This window comes from Oncorhynchus mykiss, chromosome 16, assembly GCF_057628025.1.
Source record: "Oncorhynchus mykiss isolate SJ-2025 chromosome 16, ASM5762802v1, whole genome shotgun sequence".
NCBI classification, from domain to species: domain Eukaryota; kingdom Metazoa; phylum Chordata; class Actinopteri; order Salmoniformes; family Salmonidae; genus Oncorhynchus; species Oncorhynchus mykiss.
In genome coordinates this window covers 35,386,912-35,410,681 of record NC_143037.1, presented here as the reverse complement: position 1 = coordinate 35,410,681, position 23,770 = coordinate 35,386,912, and the positions used below count along the sequence as shown (strand labels likewise).

General features: G+C 41.4%; 1 protein-coding gene across 1 annotated transcript in view; it reads left to right on the top strand.

The window, feature by feature from the left end:
- LOC110491843 (uncharacterized) overlaps positions 1-22,932 on the top strand; it is a 95,533-nt gene extending 72,601 nt beyond the window's left edge. Inside the window, exons 19-28 of the mRNA XM_090201592.1 lie at positions 7,434-7,706; positions 8,028-8,222; positions 8,878-9,151; positions 9,630-9,747; positions 10,145-10,289; positions 18,717-18,930; positions 19,270-19,385; positions 19,551-19,671; positions 19,937-20,047; positions 20,799-22,932. Coding sequence (XP_090057718.1) covers positions 7,434-7,706; positions 8,028-8,222; positions 8,878-9,151; positions 9,630-9,747; positions 10,145-10,289; positions 18,717-18,930; positions 19,270-19,385; positions 19,551-19,671; positions 19,937-20,047; positions 20,799-20,855 — 1,624 coding nt within the window. The 3' untranslated portion in view covers positions 20,856-22,932. The remainder of the gene's footprint in view (positions 1-7,433; positions 7,707-8,027; positions 8,223-8,877; positions 9,152-9,629; positions 9,748-10,144; positions 10,290-18,716; positions 18,931-19,269; positions 19,386-19,550; positions 19,672-19,936; positions 20,048-20,798) is intronic.
- The last annotated feature ends 838 nt before the right edge of the window (positions 22,933-23,770 follow it).

The following is a 23,770-nucleotide window of genomic DNA, read 5'->3' as shown; positions in this document are numbered from 1 at the left end:
GTTCATGTCTAAGTTTTTAATTCAGCAGTGTCATCACTTTTATTCAACACTATTACACTTTTTTTATGCACCATGACCATCAGTTAAAAGCAAATTATTTGCAAATCATTTCATTTTATGCTCAGCTGTGCCTCACAAGTGCTACACCAACTGATCTATTTTGTTATCAAAGCTCAAGTTTTGAAATATAATATGGTCTGAGAAAAACAATATTGGTAGACAAGGCATATAGCCAATATGCCCTTCCGCGATTCGGAAGGGCCATCGCCGATCTGTTCGCATCGCAAGACTCAACTCATTGATGTCGATGCCCTTTCAGCTGGCCAAGGGGTCTTCTGTATGCGTTTTCAACAATTACTTTGCTCCCTCAGGTCTTGAGGAGGATCAGTCCTGAGAGCTGTCAGTTCTACTTGTTGCTCCACATTGGCCACAGCATCACTGGTTTTCAGACCTTGTACAGCTGACAACCTCCCAAACATGGGAAGTCCGTCTTTGAGCGGACTTCCTCTCACAAGCGAATGGCAAACTTTGGAAAACCAAGCATACTGAAGTTGTTGTAAGTCCTACAATCACCTATGAGCCCACCATTTGAGTTCCTGTCTTCACCTGAGCTATGTGAGCTCACAGTCAAGACTGCTATTCTGTTGGCTATTGTTTCAGCCAATCGTGTTATAGAATTAGTGCCTGCAGAAAGTATTCATACCCCTGGACTTATTCCACATTTTGTTGTTAGCCTCAATTCAAAATATATTAAATATATGTCTCACCTATCTACACACAATACCCCGTAATGATAAAGTGAAAACATGTTTTTAGACATTTTTGCAAATTTATAAAAAATGAAATACAAAAATATCTAATTTACATAAGTATTTACACCCCTGAGTCAATACATAGAATCACTGTTGGCAGCAATTACAGCTGTGAGTCTTTCTGGGTAAGTCTCTAAGAGCTTTACACAACTGGATTGTACACACCTGGATTATATTATTCTTAAAACGATTCTTCAGGCTCTGTCAAGTTGGCCCCAGACCGCTTCCTGCTGAGTGGCACTGTATTACTGGGCTTGTTCGACATTGGTTGTTGATCATTGCTAGACAGCCGTTTTCAAGTCTTGCCATAGATTTTCAAACCAATTTGAATCAAAACTAGGCCACTCAGGAACATTCAATGTTGTCTTGGTAAGCAACTCCAGTGTATATTTGGCCTTGTGTTTTAGGTTGTTATCCTGCTGAAAGGTGATTTTGTCTCCCAGTGTCTGTTAAAAAGCGAACTGAACCAGGTTTTCCTCTGATTTTGCTTGTGTTCAACTCTATTCTGTTTATTTTTATCCTAAAAAACTCCCTAGTTCTTTGCCAATGACAAGCATATCCATAACATGATGCAGCCACCATAATGCTTGAAAATATGAAGAATGGTACTCAGTAATGTGTTGTATTTGATTTTCCCCAAACTTAAAGCTTTGTATTTGGAACTTAAAGTGAATTTCTTTGCCAAAGTTTTTTCTGTTTTACTTTAGTGCCTTATTGCAAACAGGATGCATGTTTTGGAATATTCTGTACAGGCTTCCTTCTTTTCACTCTGTCATGTAGGATAGTATTGTTGATTTACTATAATGTTGTTGATCCATTGTCAGTTTTCTCCTATCAAAACCATTGAACTCTAACTGTTTTAAAGTCACTGTCATAGCGTTTGCTGTCATTAAATGCGAAGACTGTATATTATCAAATCAATTCTATATGTGTAATTTAATTACGCTATTCAACTAATCATGTAACTTTAACTAGGAAGTCGGGGCACCACGGGAAAATGTTTAACCTCTCTAGGGTATAGCGTCCCACCTGGCCAACATCCAGTGAGATTGCAGAGCGCCAAATTCAAATACAGAAATACTCATTATAAAAATTCAGAAAAGATACAACTATTTTACATTGGTTTAAAGATGAACTTCTTGTGAATCCAACCACTGTGTCAGATTTCAAAAATGCTTTACGGCGAAAGCATATCTACGATTATTTGAGAACATAGCCCAGCAGACAAATCATTACAAACAGTAACTAGCCAAGTAGAAGAGTTACACAAGTCAGAAATAGAGATAAAATTAATCCCTTACCTTTGATGATCTTCATATGGTGGCACTCAGAAGACATTCATTTATTCAATAAATGTTCCTTTTGTTCGATAAAGTCTCTCTTTATATCCGAAAACCTCAGTTTTGTTTGCTCATTTTCTTCAGTAATCCACAGGCTCAAAAGCAGTCACAACAGGCAGACAAAAAAAAATGGTATCCTTAAGTTCATAGAAACATGTCAAACGATGTTTATATTCAATCCTCAGGTTGTTTTTAGCCTAAATAATCTACAATATTTCACCCGGACAATAACGTTGTCAATATAAAAGGTAAACAAGAAAGGCACTCTCTCTGGTCACGCGTATGAAAAAGCTCTGTGACACGGCAGGGTCCACTCATTCAGACTGCTCTTTCTCCCTCATTTTTCAGAATACAAGCCTGAAACAATTTCTAAAGACTGTTGACATCTAGTGGAAGGCATAGGAACTGCAATTTGAGTCCTAAATCAATGGATTCTGTAATAGAAATCTACAAAAACAATTCCTACTTCCTGAATGGATTTTTCTCAGGTTTTTGCCTGCCAAATCAGTTCTGTTATACTAACATACACTATTTTAACTGTTTTGGAAACTTTAGAGTGTTTTCTATCCAAATGTACTAATTATATGCATATCCTATCTTCTGAGTAGAAAGCTGTTTAATTTGGGTATGCTTTTCATCCAAAATTCCAAATTCCAAAATACCCTAGAGAAGTTCAAGTCTCTTATTCCCGAATTAACTTTTCAGATATTTTCATAGCTTATCAATTAGTCACTTATTAATGTATTATTACCTCATCAGTCATATTCTGAATGTTGCAAACACTTGGATATCTGCACAAACCTCTGCATAGATCATTTTATTTTTATTTAACTAGGCAAGTCAGTTAAGAACAAATTCTTATTTTCAATGACAGCCTAGTGGGTTAACTGCCTGTTCAGGGGCAGAACGACAGATTTGTACCTTGTCAGCTCGGGGATTTGAACTTGCAACCTTTCGGTTACTAGCCCAACACTCTAACCACTAGGCTACCCTGCCGCCCCATGAGTCATAAACAAATTAATTATTTATTTACTAACTAACTTAATCAATCACAGAATGACATAAACACACACAGAATTAGGTCATACATTAGTTACTGACATGATGCACTGAAAAGTCCCTAGTGGACTAAGCCGATATGACGGCTTGGTAGACAAAGGAAAGGTTTGGGGACAGCTCAAGAGTGGGAAACTCCGAGTGGATTTACTGTAATACAGTTGATGGCTACACTCATGAAATGCTAATACTTTTAGCATGAACAACCACTCATTCGAAAATCAATTGCAATTGACATATTTATCATTGTATGCCTTTGTTGTCCCTCTCTGTGATCACCGGTCCATCTGCTGGATAGAGTCTCTGGTTGCGTTCCCCAGAAGTCCCAAGGACTTTCGTGGTTGTAGTTTTCTCAGCGGGCTCTGGACAGTGTCTGTTGTAATGGATACGTCAGGCGTACTATTCGGTCATTCGACCTGTTGTGTTTACCAGACTAAAGTACTTAAACAGCTGCAGCCTGAATAATTGGTCTTTAGTTTGTAGATTTCTTCACCATTTCAGCGTGGGGATGATCTCCACGTTTTCTGGTCTTGTCCTTTTGTAGAGTTGTAATTTGAACCACTTCACACACCAGCTTCACCCGGTATGTGTTGGTCTCTAGAGTGATTTGTAGATTTCTTAAACCGTGGGTCGCTGGCATAAAATGTATATTTTGCCACAAGTGTTTTTATACACTTTTGGGAGAAGGGGCGGTTCATGATGCCGAGATAATTTCTGTGCTCACGGGGCATGGCCTCTGACTTGGTTATTGCTTCATAGGGAACACAATTTTCTCATATAGAAGGTTAACATCACATTACATCTTTTCACAAATAGTTTCATATTTAATCATATACGTTTCACAACATTTAGATGTAAATGAAATACTGCTCAATTATTCAACCTTTTAATGTCCAAGTGTCTCTCTGTGTTCCACAGTTACATTCCAATCTTGAACACTACAGAGCATTGAGGCAGCGTATTTTACGACCTCCATAAAGCAGCCCCCTCTCCCTCTGCAGGAGAGAGAGGGTGCTGTAGAGCAACAGTGCAACCTGATCCTTCAGATCTTCACAGGAGAGTTATGACATTACTATTGGCCTCATGGTGATATCCTTTAGTGGTTTCCATAGCCGTGGGAAGTAGGGGTGCTGAGGGTGATGCAGCACCCCCCGAAAAATCTGAATTTAAAAAATGATTGTGAGGGTGTTGGTAAATGGAAAAATGCGGAGTCAGGCGCAGGACACAAATATGAGTAATAGTCCGAAATTTACTCAAAATATAAGTAAAGTTCCGGGCCTCCCGGGTGGCGCAGTGGTTAAGGGCGCTGTACTGCAGCGCCAGCTGTGCCATCAGAGTCCCTGGGTTTGCGCCCAGGCTCTGTCGTAACCGGCCACGACCGGGAGGTCCGTGGGGCGACGCACAATTGGCCTAGCGTCGTCCGGGTTAGGGAGGGATTGGTCGGTAGGGATCTCCTTGTCTCATCGCGCTCCAGCGACTCCTGTGGCGGCCGGGCGCAGTGCGCGCTAGCCAAGGTTGTAGATAATGCACGGTGTAGCCTCCGACACATTGGTGCGGCTGGCTTCCGGGTTGGATGCGTGCTGTGTTAAGAAGCAGTACGGCTGGTTGGGTTGTGTATCGGAAGACGCATGACATTCAGCCTTCGTCTCTCCCGAGCCCGTACGGGAGTTGTAGCAATGAGACAAGATAGTAGCTACTACAACAATTGGATACCACGAAATTGGGGAGAAAAAAGGGGTAAAATTAAAAAAAAATATATATATATATATATATATATATATATATATATATAAGTGAAGTTCCAACAAGGAAAAACACAATAATCCAGAGCAAAAAACACGAACCCACATGACCAACAATAACGCACAAAACAGAGAGGGAAGCCAGAGGGTACATAAGGAACATAAGGAACATAATTAATGGAATAGAAACCAGGTGTGTATGATAGACAAAACAAAACGAAAACGAAACATGGATCGGTGGTGACTAGAAAGCCGGTGACGCCAAACGCCACCTGAACAAGAAGAGGGACCAACTTTGGCAGAAGTCATGACAACGATAGATATTTTTTTTACAAAAGTAGTGCACTGGGCCTATTATTATTAGAGGACCGATATATAGCCGCCTGCAGTGCCAGCGCAGGCAAAAAGTTTTGTTCAGACAACCCCACCCCCAAACTACTTCCTATGGCGGTTTCCTTCCTCTGCAGCAACTGAGTTAAGAAGGTAGTGACTAGCGGGTTAGATATGATTCCAGCATTGGCAACAACAACACTTACTGGCTACTAGTTTGTTTTCAGCCACGTATGTTCAACTAATTTCTAGTTTATCCAGTGACCATTGCATTTAGAAGCATGGCTACTGACTAAAATGTAGGTAGTAGCCAACTAGCTAGCTAATCGTGGATGTCAAAAGACGCAGCTAGCTATAGTCGGGAGCTCATGGGCACACAGGCTATATTAGACAACTGGTCAGACATGATTACAATAAATGGTGACTAGTCCATTTTCAGAAATATGTTCAACTCATTGTTTATTCACTGACCACCGCATTTAAGAGGATAGGTCATAACTGAAATGTTGCTAGCTAGCTCACTAGGCAGGCAGTAACGTTTGCCACTAACTAATCATGTCCTATTCTTTGATACATTTGGGTTAACTTGCTCCTATCAAGCAACACATACCAGACCGTTTGTGGAAAGGTAAAAATAACAATTAGTGGGCTTTTTTTTATGATCGGACAGTGAAACTAAAATAGATTGGTAGTTATCTCACGATCGTAATTTACATAGGCTTTCTAGGGCAGTCGCCCCATTGAAAGTGATTTCAAATGGATACAAATAGTGGTATCATGCCATATTTGGAATAGATAATGCTAACAAAAAGGTTGGAATGTTGTTATATACATTTTAGATTTGCAAACTCTTGGCATTCTCTCAACCAGCTTCACATGGAATGCTTTTCCAACAGTCTTGAAGGAGTTCCCACATACGCTGAGCACTTGTTGGCTGCTTTTCCACTTTTTTGGTTACTACATGATTCCATATGTGTTATTTCATAGTATTGATGTCTTCACTATTATTCTACAATGTAGAAAATAGTAAAAATAAAGAAAAAACCTAGAATGAGTAGGTGTGTCCAAACTTTTGACTGGTACTGTATATATTTGTTACTGCTCGACTAAAACAATCTCTGTCGACCATCAGCATAACGGCCAAACAATCGACCAGTTGACTAATTGGGGTCAGCCCTAGTGTTCCTTACATGTAGGCTTTTGATTGAACGAAACTGCACTCACTTTTTTCTATAGGGCACATGGAAACAACTGCACTGTGAAACCTATCATTACAACAATTATTTGGAGGAAGCTTGGGATGATATTTCTGATTGAGTGCGGGAGTTGGAGGTTGTCTGCTAGTTTGTGGCACAAAATTATCCTTTTGACCAGTGTGATTTATATACTTCAATGTGCAGGACCAGCAGCTGCTTTTACATTTTTAAACAGCTCTTACAGAAATTAGAGCGTTATCATAATTTTCACAATTTGAGTGTAATTTCGAGCCTCTGCACAGCCCTATTTCCAAATAAATCAAACACATATCAGACGCAATGATTGTTCAGTTGGAAGTGCAAAGAAACATTTACTGCTGCACGATCTCTCTTGCTTTTGCTTGTCATTGCCTAAAGTGAAACCACAGATGAATGGGGAAGCTCTCATGCCGCGTTCAAGACAACTCAGAAATGTCCAACTTGGAAACTCATTGTAGAAAGATGAGGTCCACGTTTCCCACTTGGAAAGTATCAGAATCAACTAATAGTAAGCTCAGTGCAAAAAACATATGCACATTTTAACTGAGGCGTTGCAGATGGGTGTACCTAATAAACTGGCCACTGCATGTATATCTGGTGTCATTTCATGGGGACTGAGGAATACGGAGTGTTGCTGGCCCATTCCATTGGCCCCAATGCAATACATTGTATTTAAATTACATATTGGTTTCTAGAGCAAACAAGTCTTTGTGCCGAGGTGAAAGTGGCATTAGAAGTACTCGGTAGGGTCTGTAGAATCTATATATGGTTTTATTTCATGGGGTACTGGGGTCTAGATGGCACATCTAGGGCCACTGTGATGTCATTCATCTCTACTTTATTTGAGTGTTATTTCCTTTTTCTTGTGGAAAAACGTCAATGCCTTACATTTTCTGGTTGTTTCGGTCTTCTACTCAGACTAATGCAGCGATGGCACACCCAAGCCCAACGCAGCGCCAGAGAGCAGAGTGCCATCATAGCCATGAAGACGCAGAGGCACAGAAGAACACTGCTTGCGGCTTTTACTTCCTGGAAGGAGCGTTTCCTCTACCAGCAGAGCTTAGCCAGGGCAGCAGCACGCCACTGGAGACAGAGGGCACTCGAAAGCAAGGCAGCCAGCCACCGCGTCACCTGTCTGACCTGGTATTCCTTCACCCGGTGGAGATGGGCGCTGCACAGACGGAGAGACAGGTATTAAGTATATCAAATAAGTAGACAAATAAATGATGTTTTAAGGTGCAGAAGATAACTAATGTACCATACACTGTATAATACAATTTGAACATCCAACATACTCATTTGTAGCAGGAAGACTCAGTTTGAGCTGTTAGCGCACCTTTCATATTCCGACTTGGAAGCACGAGGTGCGAGTTTCCCACTTGAAAAGTATCAGAATCAACCAATACGAAGCTCTAAACAAAAAAAGGTTGACTACATAGTGTTAAATACTCTTTCACGATTGGCTGTTTCACGTCATATAATCATATTGACGTCCATGTGCGTGCTCCCTAGGTGCCAGCGGGCGAGGGTGCTGAGCAGGGAGTGGGCGCGGCGCGCCAAGCAGAGCGTGGATGACCAGGAGAGGGCGACGGAGCTCCTTCAGCAGAGACAGAGGAGAGACGTCGCAGAGAGGTTCTACTACTGGATCACAGCCCATCAGTCCTCACTGACCAGTTTGGTATTCCACAACCAGACTCTGTGCAAGAGGTGTGATGATGGGGAAATGTGTGTGTGCTGCGCTGCCTTACGACTCAAACTGAATTCTTCCACTGCTCTATGTTCGCTACATATTTCAGTCTGAGAAAGCCGTTGTTGAAGTCGTTTGTATTGACGTCAAAATGAGGGTTGTTGTGCAAAACACAGTTATCAGCGATTGGATTATCTCTAACCAATCAGAGTATCAAAGCCAATGACGCTATACCCACGTGCGTTCTGGCTCTGGCCCAACCCATCGGTTTCTGGGACCAATCAGAATGGTTAGAATGTGTTTGCGTTCTAGAAATCGTCAGGTAGGTACTCAGTTTCAGACTCATTGCGGAGACTAAACTAAAGTCCGTGGGCGTGGCGTTTGGCCGGAGCAAGGGTTTGGGTAGCCAGGCAATGTGTGTGTGTGTGTGTGAGAGAGAAAATGTAACTAATCATTCGTCCTTGAATATGAAAAGAAACGATTTTCCCCTACAATAACAAAGCAGTGTGCCATGCATTGCAGTACCAGTTTGCTACTTGATTTTTCTCAGATTTCCATGTACTGTGTATCACAAAGGGACATTCCTCCAATAACGTTTGAGTGGATTGGACAAGTAATTCTGTGTAGCATTCAGAATTATTCTCACCTCTTTTTACTTCTCTCTCTCCCATGCAGGGTTTTCCAGAGCTGGCAAGCCTACACCGGCCCTGCACTAGCACGTAAGCACAAAGGTGCCAGGTTCCATCTTGGCAGAGCCAGGAGGCTGGTGGCCCTGTGTTTTACCCACTGGAGGAGTGAGCTGGAGCAGGCTCGAAACAGACTGAAGGTCCTGGAGCAGAGACTGAAACACATACACTTCAAACTCACTGCTGTCACCATGAACCACTGGAGAACGGCCACTAGAGGGTGCATAGCGCTCAAACACTTCAACAGAGGGACAAAACGTCAGGTGCAGCATCCCTTTTCTTTATTACACACAGGTCCCATCTAGACACAACCCTAAGGGTTTAACCCTTTCTGCACATGCACATTTGAGAGGACTGCTGAAAAAACATAGAATTAGATAATTGTCAAATAATTCAATATCAATGATTTGCATTCTATTTCTATGGGCGAAAACAACCAGCCACACCAAGCCAATCCAAGAAAAAGGAGCTAGGAAAGAATTTACAGTACTATATTATATATTATTATTATATATTTCTAATCCTAATCAAATTCTTTAAATTTCACACAACTTCTCACTGGATAGGCAGGGGCAGAGGTTGTTTCTGGACAGAGTCATATTCACATATTTAGCAGGAACTAAAGGAAGGTGACATCTTTGTGAATCAAAATCAAAATGACTTTGGTGTCAACCTAACAAGACTCATTCAATCTGTATTGTGCTTTCCCATCAGTAAGTAGCCACTGTGTGTTTGTTTTAGTGTTTTGATTACTGGAGGGAGAGGACGCGCACATCCAGAGCAGTCACTATACTGTGTGTACAGAGAGAGAGGAGAGGGGCACGTGAAGTTCTGCTATGCTGGTGGAAGTGGACTAAAGGTGATGATTATCATTCTCTAACACGTTGAACAGAGGGACTGTTTAATATGTGATGTTGCCTTTGTTTGAGAGCCAAGTGGCTATAAGGTTCCATATTTCAGCGTTTCTCAATCCATTCCTGATGTTCCCCAGGGTGTGTACATTTTTGTTCTAACCTTCACTAGCAAACCTGATTCAAGGGAATCAGCTTGGTTGTTGATGAATTAGTTAGGGGTTTGGGTGTGCTAATGCAGGGCTGAAATAAAAAGGTCCACATCCGGTTGTGTAACCAAGGAATGGATGGAGAAATGCTGCCATATTTCAATGTGTCGCATTCACATGGGGGAAGTATGGCAGCCATTTTGTGCTGAAGTGCTCCCAGGTCCCCACCCACACACGGCCTGTTTGTGTTGGTCAGAGTCTAGATGCCAGAGGCAGATGGAGGAGGCAGTGTGGCTGTGGCTGGAGGGCCGCAGAGTGACCAGAGCCTTCCAACTGTGGCTCAGAGTCCACCATCGCCACCAAGAGGCCTCACGGCTGGGACGGGCTCACCTAATGCGCAGGTAGGCTGTTGGTTTTAAGTATTCACCCCACTTGGATTTTGGGGATTTAATTACATTTTGATTTTTTTGTCAATGAATTACACAAAATATTCTGTAATGTCAAAGTAGAAGAAATTCAAAATATAAAAAAATTACAATTAATGAAAAATATAACAAGTATTCACCCCCGAGTCAATACAGGTTAGAAACACCTTTGGCAGATTACAGCTGTGAGTTTTCTTGGGTAAGTTTCAGGCAGGTAGCCTAGTGGTTAAGTGTTGGGCCAGTAATCGAAAGGTCGCTGGTTTGAATCCCTGAGTTGATTAGGTGAAACATTTGCTGATGTGCCCTTGAGCAAGGTATTTAACCCTAATTGCTCTTGTAAGTCGCTCTGGATAAGTGCGTTTGCCAAATGACTCAAATGTAAATGTAATAGCTTTACACACCTGGATTGCGCAATATTTGCCCATTTAGTATTTGCAAAATTCTTCAAGCTCTGTCAAGGTGTTGGGGTCATGGCTAGACTGCAATTTTCAAGTCTTGCCATAGATTTTCAAGCAGATTTAAGTCAAAACTGTAACTTGGTCACTCAGGAACATTCACTGTCTTCTTGGTAAGCAACTCCAGTGTAGATTTGGTCATAGGTTTTTGTCCTGCTGAAAGGTTAATTCCTCTCCCAGATTCTGGTGTAAAGCAGACTGAAGCAGGTTTTCCTCTAAGATTTTGCCTGTGTTTAACTCCATCCCGTTTCTTTTTATCCTGAAAAACTCCCGTCTTTGCCGAGGTTAAGCATACTCATACCATGATATAGCCACCACCATGCTTGAAAGTAAGGAGGCAGGTACTCAGAGATGTTATGTTGGATTTGCCCCAAACATAGTGCTTTGGAATTAGGCCCAAAAGTTTATTAATTTGCCATGTTTTGGGATATTTTCTGCTTGTGTATTTGTATTCTTTTCACTCCGTCATTTAGGTCATTATTGTGGAGTAACAACAATGTTGTTGATCCATCATCAGTTTTCTCCCTTCACAGCTGTTGAACTCTGTAGTTGTTTTTTAAATCACCAATGGCCTCATGGTGACATCCCTGAGAAGTTTCTTTCCTGTCCTGCAGCTCAGTTCAGGATGACTGTATCTTTGTTGTGTCTGGGTGGTTTGATACATCACCCACAGCATAATTATTAACTTGACCATGCTTAAAGATATATTCAATGTCTGATTTGAAAAGCTCCCTGGTCTTTGTAGTAAAATCTGTGCTTGAAATTCAGTACTTGACTTAGGGACCTTACAGATGTATGTATGGTGGACAGAGGAAGGGATAGTCATTAAAAAAAATAATGTTAACCTCTATTATTTCACACAGAATGAGTCCATGTAACTTAATATGTGATTTGTTAAGCCAAATTGTACCCCTGAACTAATTTAGGTTACCCAAAATCAAAGGGGTGAATACTAACTGTTTTAGTTATTTAATTTGTTAACATTTTATCACTTTGACATTATGGGATATTTTGTGTAGATCAAGGACAGAAAAATCACAAATAAATCCATTTCAATCCCACTTTGTATGCCAAAAAATGTGGAAAATTCCAACTAAAATAGAATTTGAAATGTAATCCCAAAAGTAATTATTTATCACGAGGGCCATAAACAATAACTAGTAATTCTGCATACTCCCAAGAAATGTAATGACGATTTGCGGGCAGTGGGTTCAGAACAAGTTTAGAGCGTCTACTAAATGACTAAAATGTATCGGATGCCAAGCAGTGATGCAGCCAGTCAAGATGCTCTCATGATAATTCCTTAGTGATGTGGACACCAAGGAACTTGAAGCTCTCCACCCGCTCCACTACAGCCCCGTTCATGTGGATGGGGGCGTGCTCGGCCTTCCGTTTCCTGTAGTCCACGATCAGCTTACTTTAAATTAAAGTCTCCTGTCGTTGAGGGAGAGGTTGTTGTCCTGGCACCACACTGCCAGGTCACTGACCTCCTCCCTATAGTCGGTCTCATCAGTGCCTAAAATGAACATCTGCCAAATGTGGGTAGATTTTAGCATTGGCGGATAATGTCTATTTCACCAGCCATGTTGGCGGGTGGTCAGGGCTCCACAGTGCGAGCATTTCACTCGCATTTGTGAATAAAAATAGTAAAGTATTATCACATTTATAGTAAAATAAATGCTTCAGTAGCTGTTTTCAAAGTATTTCTGTCATTTTGTTTCATAGCTGGTCAATTAATCACACAAAGTAAAATAACTACAAATCCTATGACCTATCCCACCTCTGCCTGGCTTGGTGCTGTGCGCACATGAAGAGCTGAGTGAAAGATTCATTTTTAGAAGCGCTGCGCACAGGCATAAAAGTTGGTCTAATTTACTTGAAATTAAAGTCTACAAAAGTGGGACTTTGTCCATGTGTTTCTTGTCTATTTACATTGTTTTGTTCTCAAAGCTTTATCAATTTTTGAGTTTAAACTGCTAGGGAAGAGAAGACAACGATTCTACAAGTCAGACTCAATCTCACAGGCACAAACATGACTCGATTCACGTCACCACGGTAACGTTCCACACTTAAAACCTGTTGGTATTAGGGGGCAGTATTTTCATTTTTGGAAAAAAAGTTCCCGTTTTAAACGGGATATTTTGTCACGACAAGATGCTAGAATATGCATATAATTGACAGCTTTGGATAGAAAACACTCTAACGTTTCCAAAACTGTAAAGATATTGTCTGTGAGTATAACAGAACTGATGTTGCAGGTGAAAGCCTGAGAAAAATCCAATCCGGAAGTGCCCCAGGTTTTGAAAGCGCTGCGTTCCAATGAGTCCCTATTGAGCTGTGAGTGTGCCATCAACGAGCTTACGCTTTCTACGTATTCCCCAAGGTGTCTACAGCATTGTGACGTAGTTTTACGTATTTATGTTGAAGAATAGCCGTAGGCGGCCACATTGCGTAAGTGGTCACATGGTGGCTCCGAGAGAGATTCTCGCGTAAAATACAGAGGTAGCCATTACTCCAATCGGTCCTACTGAAAAAGTAATTGTCCCGATGGATATATTATCGAATAGATATTAGAAAAACACCTTGAGGATTGATTGTAAACAACGTTTGCCATGTTTCTGTCGATATTATGGAGCTAATTTGGAATATTTTTCGCCGTCTTTGTGACTGCAATTTCCGGGCGATTTCTCAGCCAAACATGAAGAACAAACGGAGCTATTTCGCCTACAAAAATAATATTTTGGGAAAAAATTAACTTTGGCTATCTACCTGGGTGTCTCGTGAGTGAAAACATCCGAAGTTCATCAATGGTAAACGATTTAATTTGATTGCTTTTCTGATTTGTGACAAGGTTGCCTGCTGCTAGCAAGGCATAATGCTATGCTAGGCTATCGATAAACTTACACAAATGCTTGTCTAGCTTTGGCTGTAAAGCATATTTTGAAAATCTGAGATGACAGGGTGATTAACAAAAGGCTAAGCTGTGTCTCAATATATTTCATTTGTGATTTTCATGAATAGGAATATTTTCTAGGGATATTTATGTCCGTTGCGTTATGCTAATTCGTTTCAGGCGATGATTACGCTCCCGCATGCGGGTTTGGGAGTCACGAGAAGATTTATTAAAAGGGCAGGTGAACATTTGTCTCATCTGTGTTATTTTGCTTAAAAAAATATTCAGGTCACAAAAAATAGAATCAAACAATATACCACATTACTTCTTACTAGTAATACATATATTGTTTTAGAAACATTACAAAGCATGCTCATCTGTTTTTTTGGTGTAATTTCTGGTAAAAAAATCTGAGTAGATGGTAGATTTTTACATCTATCTGCCATAGTGGCTGGTGGACTAAAAAAGTACATTTTAGGCCCTGTGTCTCATCATTGTCAGTGATCAGTCCAACCACCATTGTGTCGTCAGCAAATTTAATGATAGTGTTGGAGTCGTGCGTGAACAGTGAGTACAGGAGGGGACTATGCACACACCTCTGAGGTGCCCCCGTGTTGAAGGTCAGCGTGGCAGATGAGTTGTTGCCTACCCTCACCACCAAGGGGCTGCCCGTCAGGAAGTCCAGGATCCAGTTGCAGAGAGAGGTGTACAGTCCGAGGTTCCTGAGCTTAGCGATAAGCTTGGAGGGCACTATGGTGTTGAATGTTGAACTGTAGTCAATGAACAGTATTCTCACACACTACAGCAGTGGTTCCCAAACTTTTTATAGTCCTTCAAACATTCAACCTCCTGCTGCGTACCCCCTCTAGCACCAGGGTCAGCGCAATCATTGTAAGCCTGCCACACATACACACTTATTACATTTATTAAACATAAGAATGAGTGTGAGTTGTCGTCACAACCCGGCTCAAGGGAAGTGACAGAGCTCTTATAGGACACAAATAATAAATCAATCATTTTGCTCTTTATTTTGCCATCATACATATAAAACTTTATTTGTTAATCGAAAATTTTGATTAACTCATCCCTGGTTAATGAGAAGGGTGTGCTTGAAAGGATGCACATAACTCTGCAATGTTGGGTTGTATTGGAGAGAGTCTGTCTTAAATAATTTTCCACACACAGTCTGTGCCTGTATTTAGTTTTCATGCTAGTGAGGGCCAAGAATCCACTCTCACATAGGTACGTGGTTGCAAAGGGCATCAGTGTCTTAACAGTGCGATTTGCCAAGGCAGGATACTCTGAGCTCAGCCCAATCTAGAAACCTGGCAGTGGCTTCTGATTAAATGACATTTTCACAGAACCCCTTGTTGTAATTTCAATGAGGCTCTCTTGTTCAGATATTGGTAAGTGGACTGGAGGCAGGGCATGAAAGGGATAACTTTTCCAGTTGTTTGTGTCGTCCGTTTTGGGAAAGTACCTGCTTCGCTATATCACATTTGACATTGTCCGTAAGTTTGAGTTCATTTGCACACAAAATAATAATACAAGGATGGAAAGACCTGTGTGTTGTCCTTGTTAATGCAGACAGAAAAGAGCTCCAACTTCTTAATCATAGTCTCAATTTTGTCCTGCACAGAGAGTCCCTGTAATCCTAGATTCAGATCCTTCAAGCGAGAAAAAACATCACCGAGATAGGCCAGTCGTGTGAGAAACTCGTCCGACAAGTGAAAATTATGGACAGTAAAGAAAACTTTAAGCTTGGCTCTCAATTGAAAAAAAAACATATCAATACTTTTAACCAGCGTATGTTGTAAAAGCGTTACATATCACTGCAGAAAATACACGAGAGTTCAGGGGCCTTGCTTTAACAAAGTTAACCATTTTCACTGTAGTGTCCAAAACATCTTTCAAGCTGTCAGGCATTCCCTTGACAGCAAGAGCATCTCGGTAGATGCTGCAGTGTACCCACGTGGTGTTGGGAGCAACTGCTTGCACGCGTGTTACCACTCCACTATGTCTCCCTGTCATGGCTTTTGCGCCATCAGTACAGATACCAACGCATCTTGACCACCAAAGTCCATTTGATGTCACAAAGCTATCCAGTACTTTAAAAAGATCCTCTCCTGTTGTCCTGGTTTCCAGTGGTTTGCAGAAGAGGATGTCTTTCTTAATTGACCCCCCCATAAACATAACGGACATATACCAGGAACTGTGCCAGGACCACCATGTCTGTTGACTCAACCAGCTGTAACGCAGATAATTCACTGGCTTGTATGCGAAGCAGTAATTGTTTCAAAACATCTCCTGCCATGTCACTGATGCGTTGTGAAAGTGTTTTTTGGCATTTTCCCCCAGCATTGTCCCATCAATATCCCCGGCAGCAGGAAGAATTAAGTCTTCCACAATAGTATGGGGCTTGTCTGTCCTAGCTACTCGGTAGCTCACCATAAGACGCTTCTAGCCCCTTCTTATTAATGGTATCTGTTGCTTTTATACATGTCCTACATGTGCCTCTCAAAAGTCGTCTTAATTCAAGCTCAAAAAACTACTGCGCTTTATTTTTCAAACTGGCATGTTAGTTTCTAAATGTCTCCGCAAGAGTGAAGGTTTCATCGAGTTGTGAGATAGTACTTTTGTACATATAACATGCTGTGGCTGAGGAAAGGCACTACTCCCAATATAACTGAGCCCCAAATCAATGTAGTTCTCATCATTTTTGCGTCTGTTCGATGGTCCAATGCCCCGGCCTGTTGTTCAGTGCTTTCCCAGGTAATGGGGCAGCAGCTCTTCGGTTGCATCAAATTCACAACTGTCTGTGCCCATGTTAGCTGGGCTAACAACAAATGTAGTATTACTGATGCTAGCATTGGATGTGCTCGTGGAAGCAGAACAACTTGTGTGTCGTCGACAGGTGCAGGTGTAGTACTGCTGGTAGAAGCTGGTATGTATCTCTATGGACATGGGCCTTACTTTTTTGAACCATTTATTCATTTTTGAGCAAACGGAATGAGCAGCAGCTATGTTTGGCTACATACAGACCGTTAGTGGAATTCCTGCCAGAGAGTAACTGTTAATGGGATTCGATGTTAATTATTTGGCTACCTGTATTTGACATTGTGTAGTTATTTAACTTGAAACACTAGATGGTTTAATTGTATTTTTGGCAGTGAAACAAGGCCACTCAAGCGAGACAAAAACCTCAGCCAGCCCCATTGGAAAATATAAATGGACTGTTTGTAAATGTGATGAAGAACATTTTTTTTGTTTGAATGTGAATCACTTTTTTCTTTGGTGTACCCCCAATGGCATTGCGCATACCCCAGTTTGGGAATAACTGCACTACAGCATTCTCACATGCACTATATATACACAAAAATAGGTGGACACCCATTCAAATGAGTGGATTTGGCCATTTCAGTCAAACCTGTTGCTGACAAGTGTATAAAATCGAGCACACAACCATGAAATCTCCATAGCGTAGCGAGTAAAAATCATATGTCCTCAGTTGCAACACTCACTACCGAGTTCCAAACTGCCTCTGGAAGCAACGTCAGCAAAATAACTGTTCGTCGGGAGCTTCATGAAATGGGTCTCCATGCCCGAGCAGCCGCACACAAGCCTAAGATCACCATGCACAATGCCGCCATTGGACGAGGTAGTCAATGCACTTATTAATGAAGCCGATGACTGATGTAATAAACTCCTCAAAGTTATCAGATGAATCCCGGAACATATTTCAGTCTGTGCTAGCGAAACAGTCATGTAGCCTAGCATCCGCTTTATCGGACAACTTCCGTATTGAGCTACTCCCTGTTTGAGTTTTTGCTTGTAAGCAAGAATCAGGATAGTTATGGTCAGATTTGCCAAATATGTTCTAGCAAAGATGGTTTCAATACAGTTTTGCAATCTGCTATGGATGCATGTGTTTTCTGGTCACTTATCTCCTTTGCGCGACAATGCTGATGACTGGTTATTGGTCAACAGTGAAGATGCACAATTTTTTGGTTCTGAAGCACAGATTAGACTTCTATTTTTTAATAAATTGGTGCTATACCATAGGCCTATGTTAGTGACCAGATCGAATAACCAAAGGTATGCTGCATGGAGAGTAATCCATGGAGACTCTGTGCCACAAAATGAGTGACAAAACCGGGCCAGAATTTCAAGTCAGTCTCAAAGTCAAAGTCGAGTCCCGAGGGTCCAAGTCAAGTCTAAAGTTATTTTCTATCAAATTTGTGGCTGGAGTCCGACTTGAGTCCAAGTCATGTGACGCGTGCCCACACCTCTGACTTATAGCACCCAACTCACCTAATCTGCATCAGATGTGCTAATAAATGCGCTGCTACTCACTGAATGTTTCAGAGATAAAGTTATGGTAGACTACTGCCTGAATTTAATCAAATGCTCGCAGTCAAACAACCAATAATAGGCCTATTGCATACCTCTGGTTATTTTCCTCTGTTTGGTCGGGGCTGTGTTCACACCATTTTCATTGAACCGTGTTGTTGTTGTTGTTTAGTGCGCTCCCTAATGCGGATAGTGTTCACACCAGTCCAAACGAACCGAACTAAGGGGGAAAGCAGCTCCAAAACAATTTAGTGTGAAAGCCCAAATGGTTTGAAGGCGTGTGCTTTGTCAGTGGCTGTGATGTAGCATTCAGCCAGGATGCTGAATGGTAGTGTAGGCGGGACATCCCAGCTTCAAGTGGTATCAGATTTCAGAGTTTGCTTTCCCCTGCTCAGATGTTGCATGTATCAAGCAATGGTTGCGTGCCACATCACAGACTGACAGATTTCTATAACATTTAGAACCACGCTAGTCCCCTCTTTAAGTATTTATTGAATCTGCTTCCATTGTCCTCCAAGTGGCCAAATATCATTCTCTTCAGGTAGGCTTCACATACAGTGCATGTCATCTGTAACTTTTTAGCCCCATTACAGTTGAAGTTGTAATACATCACATTGCTTGCCCCTTGATTCTTTGATTGTGGGCATGTCAAGACCTTTACTTCCCAATTGGTAATCTCGTTGCTGTCTTTTTTGTCCCGTATAGGTCTTTTCGGGTCTGGCGAAGGGTAGTGACGGAGAGCCTGTCAACTTTTCAGACGGCGGAGTCACGGCTACGCACCCACCAGACCCAATCAGCTTTCAGTGTCTGGAGGAGGCGCACCGTGTCCCATAATCTCTTAAGTGACCTGGTCCAGAGAACAAAATCCAGGCAGAGGAGTCGTCTGCTGAGATCATCACTCCACACCTGGCACCAAGAGGTATCCTTTGGGAAGAATCATAATGGAGTTGATAACGTGATTTGGATTCTTTCATTAGACCAGTCATTATTGGGTTAAGTCCAGAGGAAGCTGATGAAGGACAGTATACCATGTGTTTGATAAGGTTTCATTCATTCTATTCCAGCCATTCCTATGAGCTTGTCCTCTAAATTAAAGTGACACCAGCCACCAGTGATTGAGCCCTTCTGTCGTTGCATGGTTAGCTACTGCACAGAGATGCATATAATATCAATAGTCCTATTTCAGACCTGCTGTCACCCCCTTATGATGTGTAGCAGGTAAGTAGGTAATGTCCTATTTGTCTTTCACCTGCATCAGGTCCAGTTGCATAAAAGACGATCTCTACACCTCTCACAGAAGTACTTTGCCTGTTGGGTGAACAGAATTGGCATCAGACGCATTGAAAGGAAGAATCAGTTGGAGGCTAGACTGAGGTACGTCTCATGGCTGGCTGTATGTATATGTATGTATATGTATCTGAACGGAGACAAATGTTACTTTTAGTCTGTATACAAAAGTAGTTGGTGTAAGCAAGGTAAATTAATGTTTATTAAATCAATATAATCAAACCTTTGATAACACTTCTCTCACTTCCAAAGGGAGTGTCTACGGCGGTGGCGTTTAGGTGTGCTGCTGAAAAGAGCTCGGAGGAGACTCACCCAGGTGTTGTGGGTCAGCTGGAGAGACCAGACCGCTGCTGCACTCCTACTCAAGACCCTGGTAAGAAAGCAAAGTGCTGTCCCGCTCGTTGGGACACTTCTAGAAGTGGACTTATTAGGATTCACCTTACGTTACAGTGACACTTTTTCAATGAGCCATCTGTTTTGTAATGTATTCGCTTAACTTAATGGTTATTATTTATGCATTTAAAGTTGTCATGAGCTGTTATGAATGCTTACTGCATATTTTATAGTGCATATTACTACCTGTGTGTAAGGCATTGTAATTCAGTTTCCTTTGTTTGTGTGACCACTCCTCTCTGCAGCACACTGACCGACTGCAGCAGGGGGCGTGGCTGACATGGAGGAAGAGACGCATCAGAACCCGGGTGTCTGAGACCTTTGCCGCGCAACTGGACCAAGCCCTCATTGCGCAGGTGAGACAGAGCAAGTTCCCATGTATTTTTGTATAGAGGACTAGTTATTATTAGCCATTCTTATTCTTTTGTTGTACCGAAGTCAGCATTATTTAAAATCTCTGGTTAGCCTATAACTTTACCAAAGGTCATTTTGTTTCTTGTTAAAGGAGTAGTTCACTATTTTAAATCTTGATAACTTTGTTCCTCACCCTGAAAGTAGTCCATGGGCCAAGAGAAACTCTAATCCATGGTTCAGTTCATTTAAACATCCATTACAAACTTCAACAAACCTTATCCACCACAAGCTAACAATCAATGGAAGTGCTGGGGGCATGTTTCAAAAAAATAATGTCCAAATCACTTGAAGTTACTTCAAATCAACTCCATATTTGGTTTGGCCATAAAAAATTAAAAAACATTCCCCCATCGCTTGTGGTGGCTGTTTAAAGAAAACAACAATGGATTACAGTTTCTCCTGGCCCATAGACTACTTCCAGGGTGAGGAACCATCTAACATCATGCTTTAATAGTTATTACAACATAGACATTTTTTTATGACAACTAAAATCTCTATATGTATAGAGAGAGTTCTTTGGTTCTCCTGTCGTTCTACCTAGAGTCTTCTATTTGCAGAGTTGTGACAGGCTCTGATTGTACCTGGTTGATCCATCAGCTACTGCATATCAAACCTCACTGTGGTTGAAGCAGGTCAGTGGCAGTGTCCCGCTACAACAGCTAGAGAGTTTGTTTCTGTGTTTCCCTACTGTAGGTGTTCAACATGTGGCGGCAGAAGCATGCTCTTCGCTCCACAGCGACCGACAAGTGACCTACGGTATAGGGAGAAGTAGCTGTCCTCTGCTCCGTCAACCCTTGACCTCGTCCCCCCAACTCCTAGCCCCTATATGGTAGGGGAGATCACGAGTAGTGTGTGGCTTTTCACCATACTACCAGTACAGCACTTCATATTTCAAAATACAGTGCCTTGCGAAAGTATTCAGCCCTCTTGAACTTTGCGACCTTTTGCCACATTTCAGGCTTCAAACATAAAGATATAAAACTGTCTTTTTTGTGAAGAATCAACAACAAGTGGGACACAATCATGAAGTGGAACGACATTTATTAGATATTTCAAACTTTTTTAACAAATCAAAAACTGAAAAATTGGGCGTGCAAAATTATTCAGCCCCCTTAAGTTAATACTTTGTACTTTGTACAAAATACTTTTGCTGCGATTACAGCTGTAAGTCGCTTGGGGTATGTCTCTATCAGTTTTGCACATCTTGAGAGACTGACATTTTTTCCCATTCCTCCTTGCAAAACAGCTCGAGCTCAGTGAGGTTGGATGGAGATCATTTGTGAACAGCAGTTTTCAGTTCTTTCCACAGATTCTCGATTGGATTCAGGTCTGGACTTTGACTTGGCCATTCTAACACCTGGATATGTTTATTTTTGAACCATTCCATTGTAGATTTTGCTTTATGTTTTGGATCATTGTCTTGTTGGAAGACAAATCTCCGTCCCAGTCTCAGGTCTTTTGCAGACTCCATCAGGTTTTCTTCCAGAATGGTCCTGTATTTGGCTCCATCCATCTTCCCATCAATTTTAACCATCTTTCCTGTCCCTGCTGAAGAAAAGCAGGCCCAAACCATGATGCTGCCACCACCATGTTTGACAGTGGGGATGGTGTGTTCAGGGTGATGAGCTGTGTTGCTTTTACGCCAAACATAACGTTTGGCATTGTTGCCAAAAAGTTCAATTTTGGTTTCCTCTGACCAGAGCACCTTCTTCCACATGTTTGGTGTGTCTCCCAGGTGGCTTGTGGCAAACTTTAAACGACGCTTTTTATGGATATCTTTAAGAAATGGCTTTCTTCTTGCCACTCTTCCATAAAGGCCAGATTTGTGCAATATACTCTGAGTCTCCCACCTACAATGAGTCTCCCACCTCAGCTGTAGATCTCTGCAGTTCATCCAGAGTGATCATGGGCCTCTTGGCTGCATCTCTGATCAGTCTTCTCCTTGTATGAGCTGAAAGTTTAGAGGGACGGCCAGGTCTTGGTAGATTTGCAGTGGTCTGATACTCCTTCCATTTCAATATTATCGCTTGCACAGTGCTCCTTGGGATGTTTAAAGCTTGGGAAATCTTTTTGTATCCAAATCCGGCTTTAAACTTCTTCACAACAGTATCTCGGACCTGCCTGGTGTGTTCCTTGTTCTTCATGATGCTCTCTGCGCTTTTAACGGACCTCTGAGACTATCACAGTGCAGGTGCATTTATACGGAGACTTGATTACACACAGGTGGATTGTATTTATCATCATTAGTCATTTAGGTCAACATTGGATCATTCAGAGATCCTCACTGAACTTCTGGAGAGAGTTTGCTGCACTGAAAGTAAAGGGGCTGAATAATTTTGCACGCCCAATTTTTCAGTTTTTGATTTGATAAAAAAGTTTGAAATATCCAATAAATGTCGTTCCACTTCATGATTGTGTCCCACTTGTTGTTGATTTTTCACAAAAAAATACAGTTTTATATATTTATGTTTGAAGCCTGAAATGTGGCAAAAGGTCGCAAAGTTCAAGGGGGCCGAATACTTTCGCAAGGCACTGTAGAGGTTCAATGTCATCTGGCAACAGTCATTGCTTACATTTCAAATGTATTGGTTTGAAAACATGTGCCAACCATTCTCATATATGTTGGCTTTTACCTCCTTTGAATGTTCTTAGAAGTGGAAACTAGTGCGGGGAAACTACTAAGAACAGCTTCGAGACATAATAGATACACTGTTCATATGTCACACTATTAATCCTGGAAAGCAGCACACTGTGCGTGAGTGCCACTATTAGAACTAATTTAACTCCAGTATTTGAAATTCTTTCACAATAAATACCATTCTGTGTAGACTTGTGTTTTTGTGTTTCCCAATTGAACTGTGACTGTCTTAATATGCTAACTTTGAAATTGTAATCAGAATATGAAACAATCACAATATGTCCCATATTCTCTCCTATATGTAGAAATAAGCAGACAAAACACAATACTTAAGTGGATAGGTAGGTAGAAGGTGGGTATGTAAATACATGGATGAATGGTTAGGTGGGTTTCTGGGTATAAAAATACATGGATGAATGGTTAGGTGGGTAGGTAGGTGGGTATGTAAATACATGGATGAATGGTTAGGTGGGTAGGTAGGTGGGTATGTAAATAAATGGATGAATGGTTAGGTGGGTAGGTAGGTGGGTATGTAAATAAATGGATGAATGGTTAGGTGGGTAGGTAAATAAATGGATGAATGGTTAGGTAGGTAGGTAGGTGGGTATGTAAATAAATGGATGAATGGTTAGGTGGGTAGGTAAATAAATGGATGAATGGTTAGGTAGGTAGGTAGGTGGGTATGTAAATAAATGGATGAATGGTTAGGTGGGTAGGTAGATAAATGGATGAATGGTTAGGTGGGTAGGTAGGTGAGTATGTAAATAAATGGATGGGTAAATGGTTAGGTAGAAAGGGGGGTGGGTATGTAGGAAGGTGAGCATGGTAGGTTTTCATTAGTTTAGGCAGCAGCCAATGAATAAACCTGTAGTTAGAGTTATAATTATGTTTGAATAAGAACATGACTTGTAAACATGGTTGTGTTAAAAACAAAATAATCACTTGAAGGGTGAAAACATACACTAGAACTACAGTACAGTATAAACCTATTTTCTGGACCACACTGCTGTCTCTCACCATCTCTCTT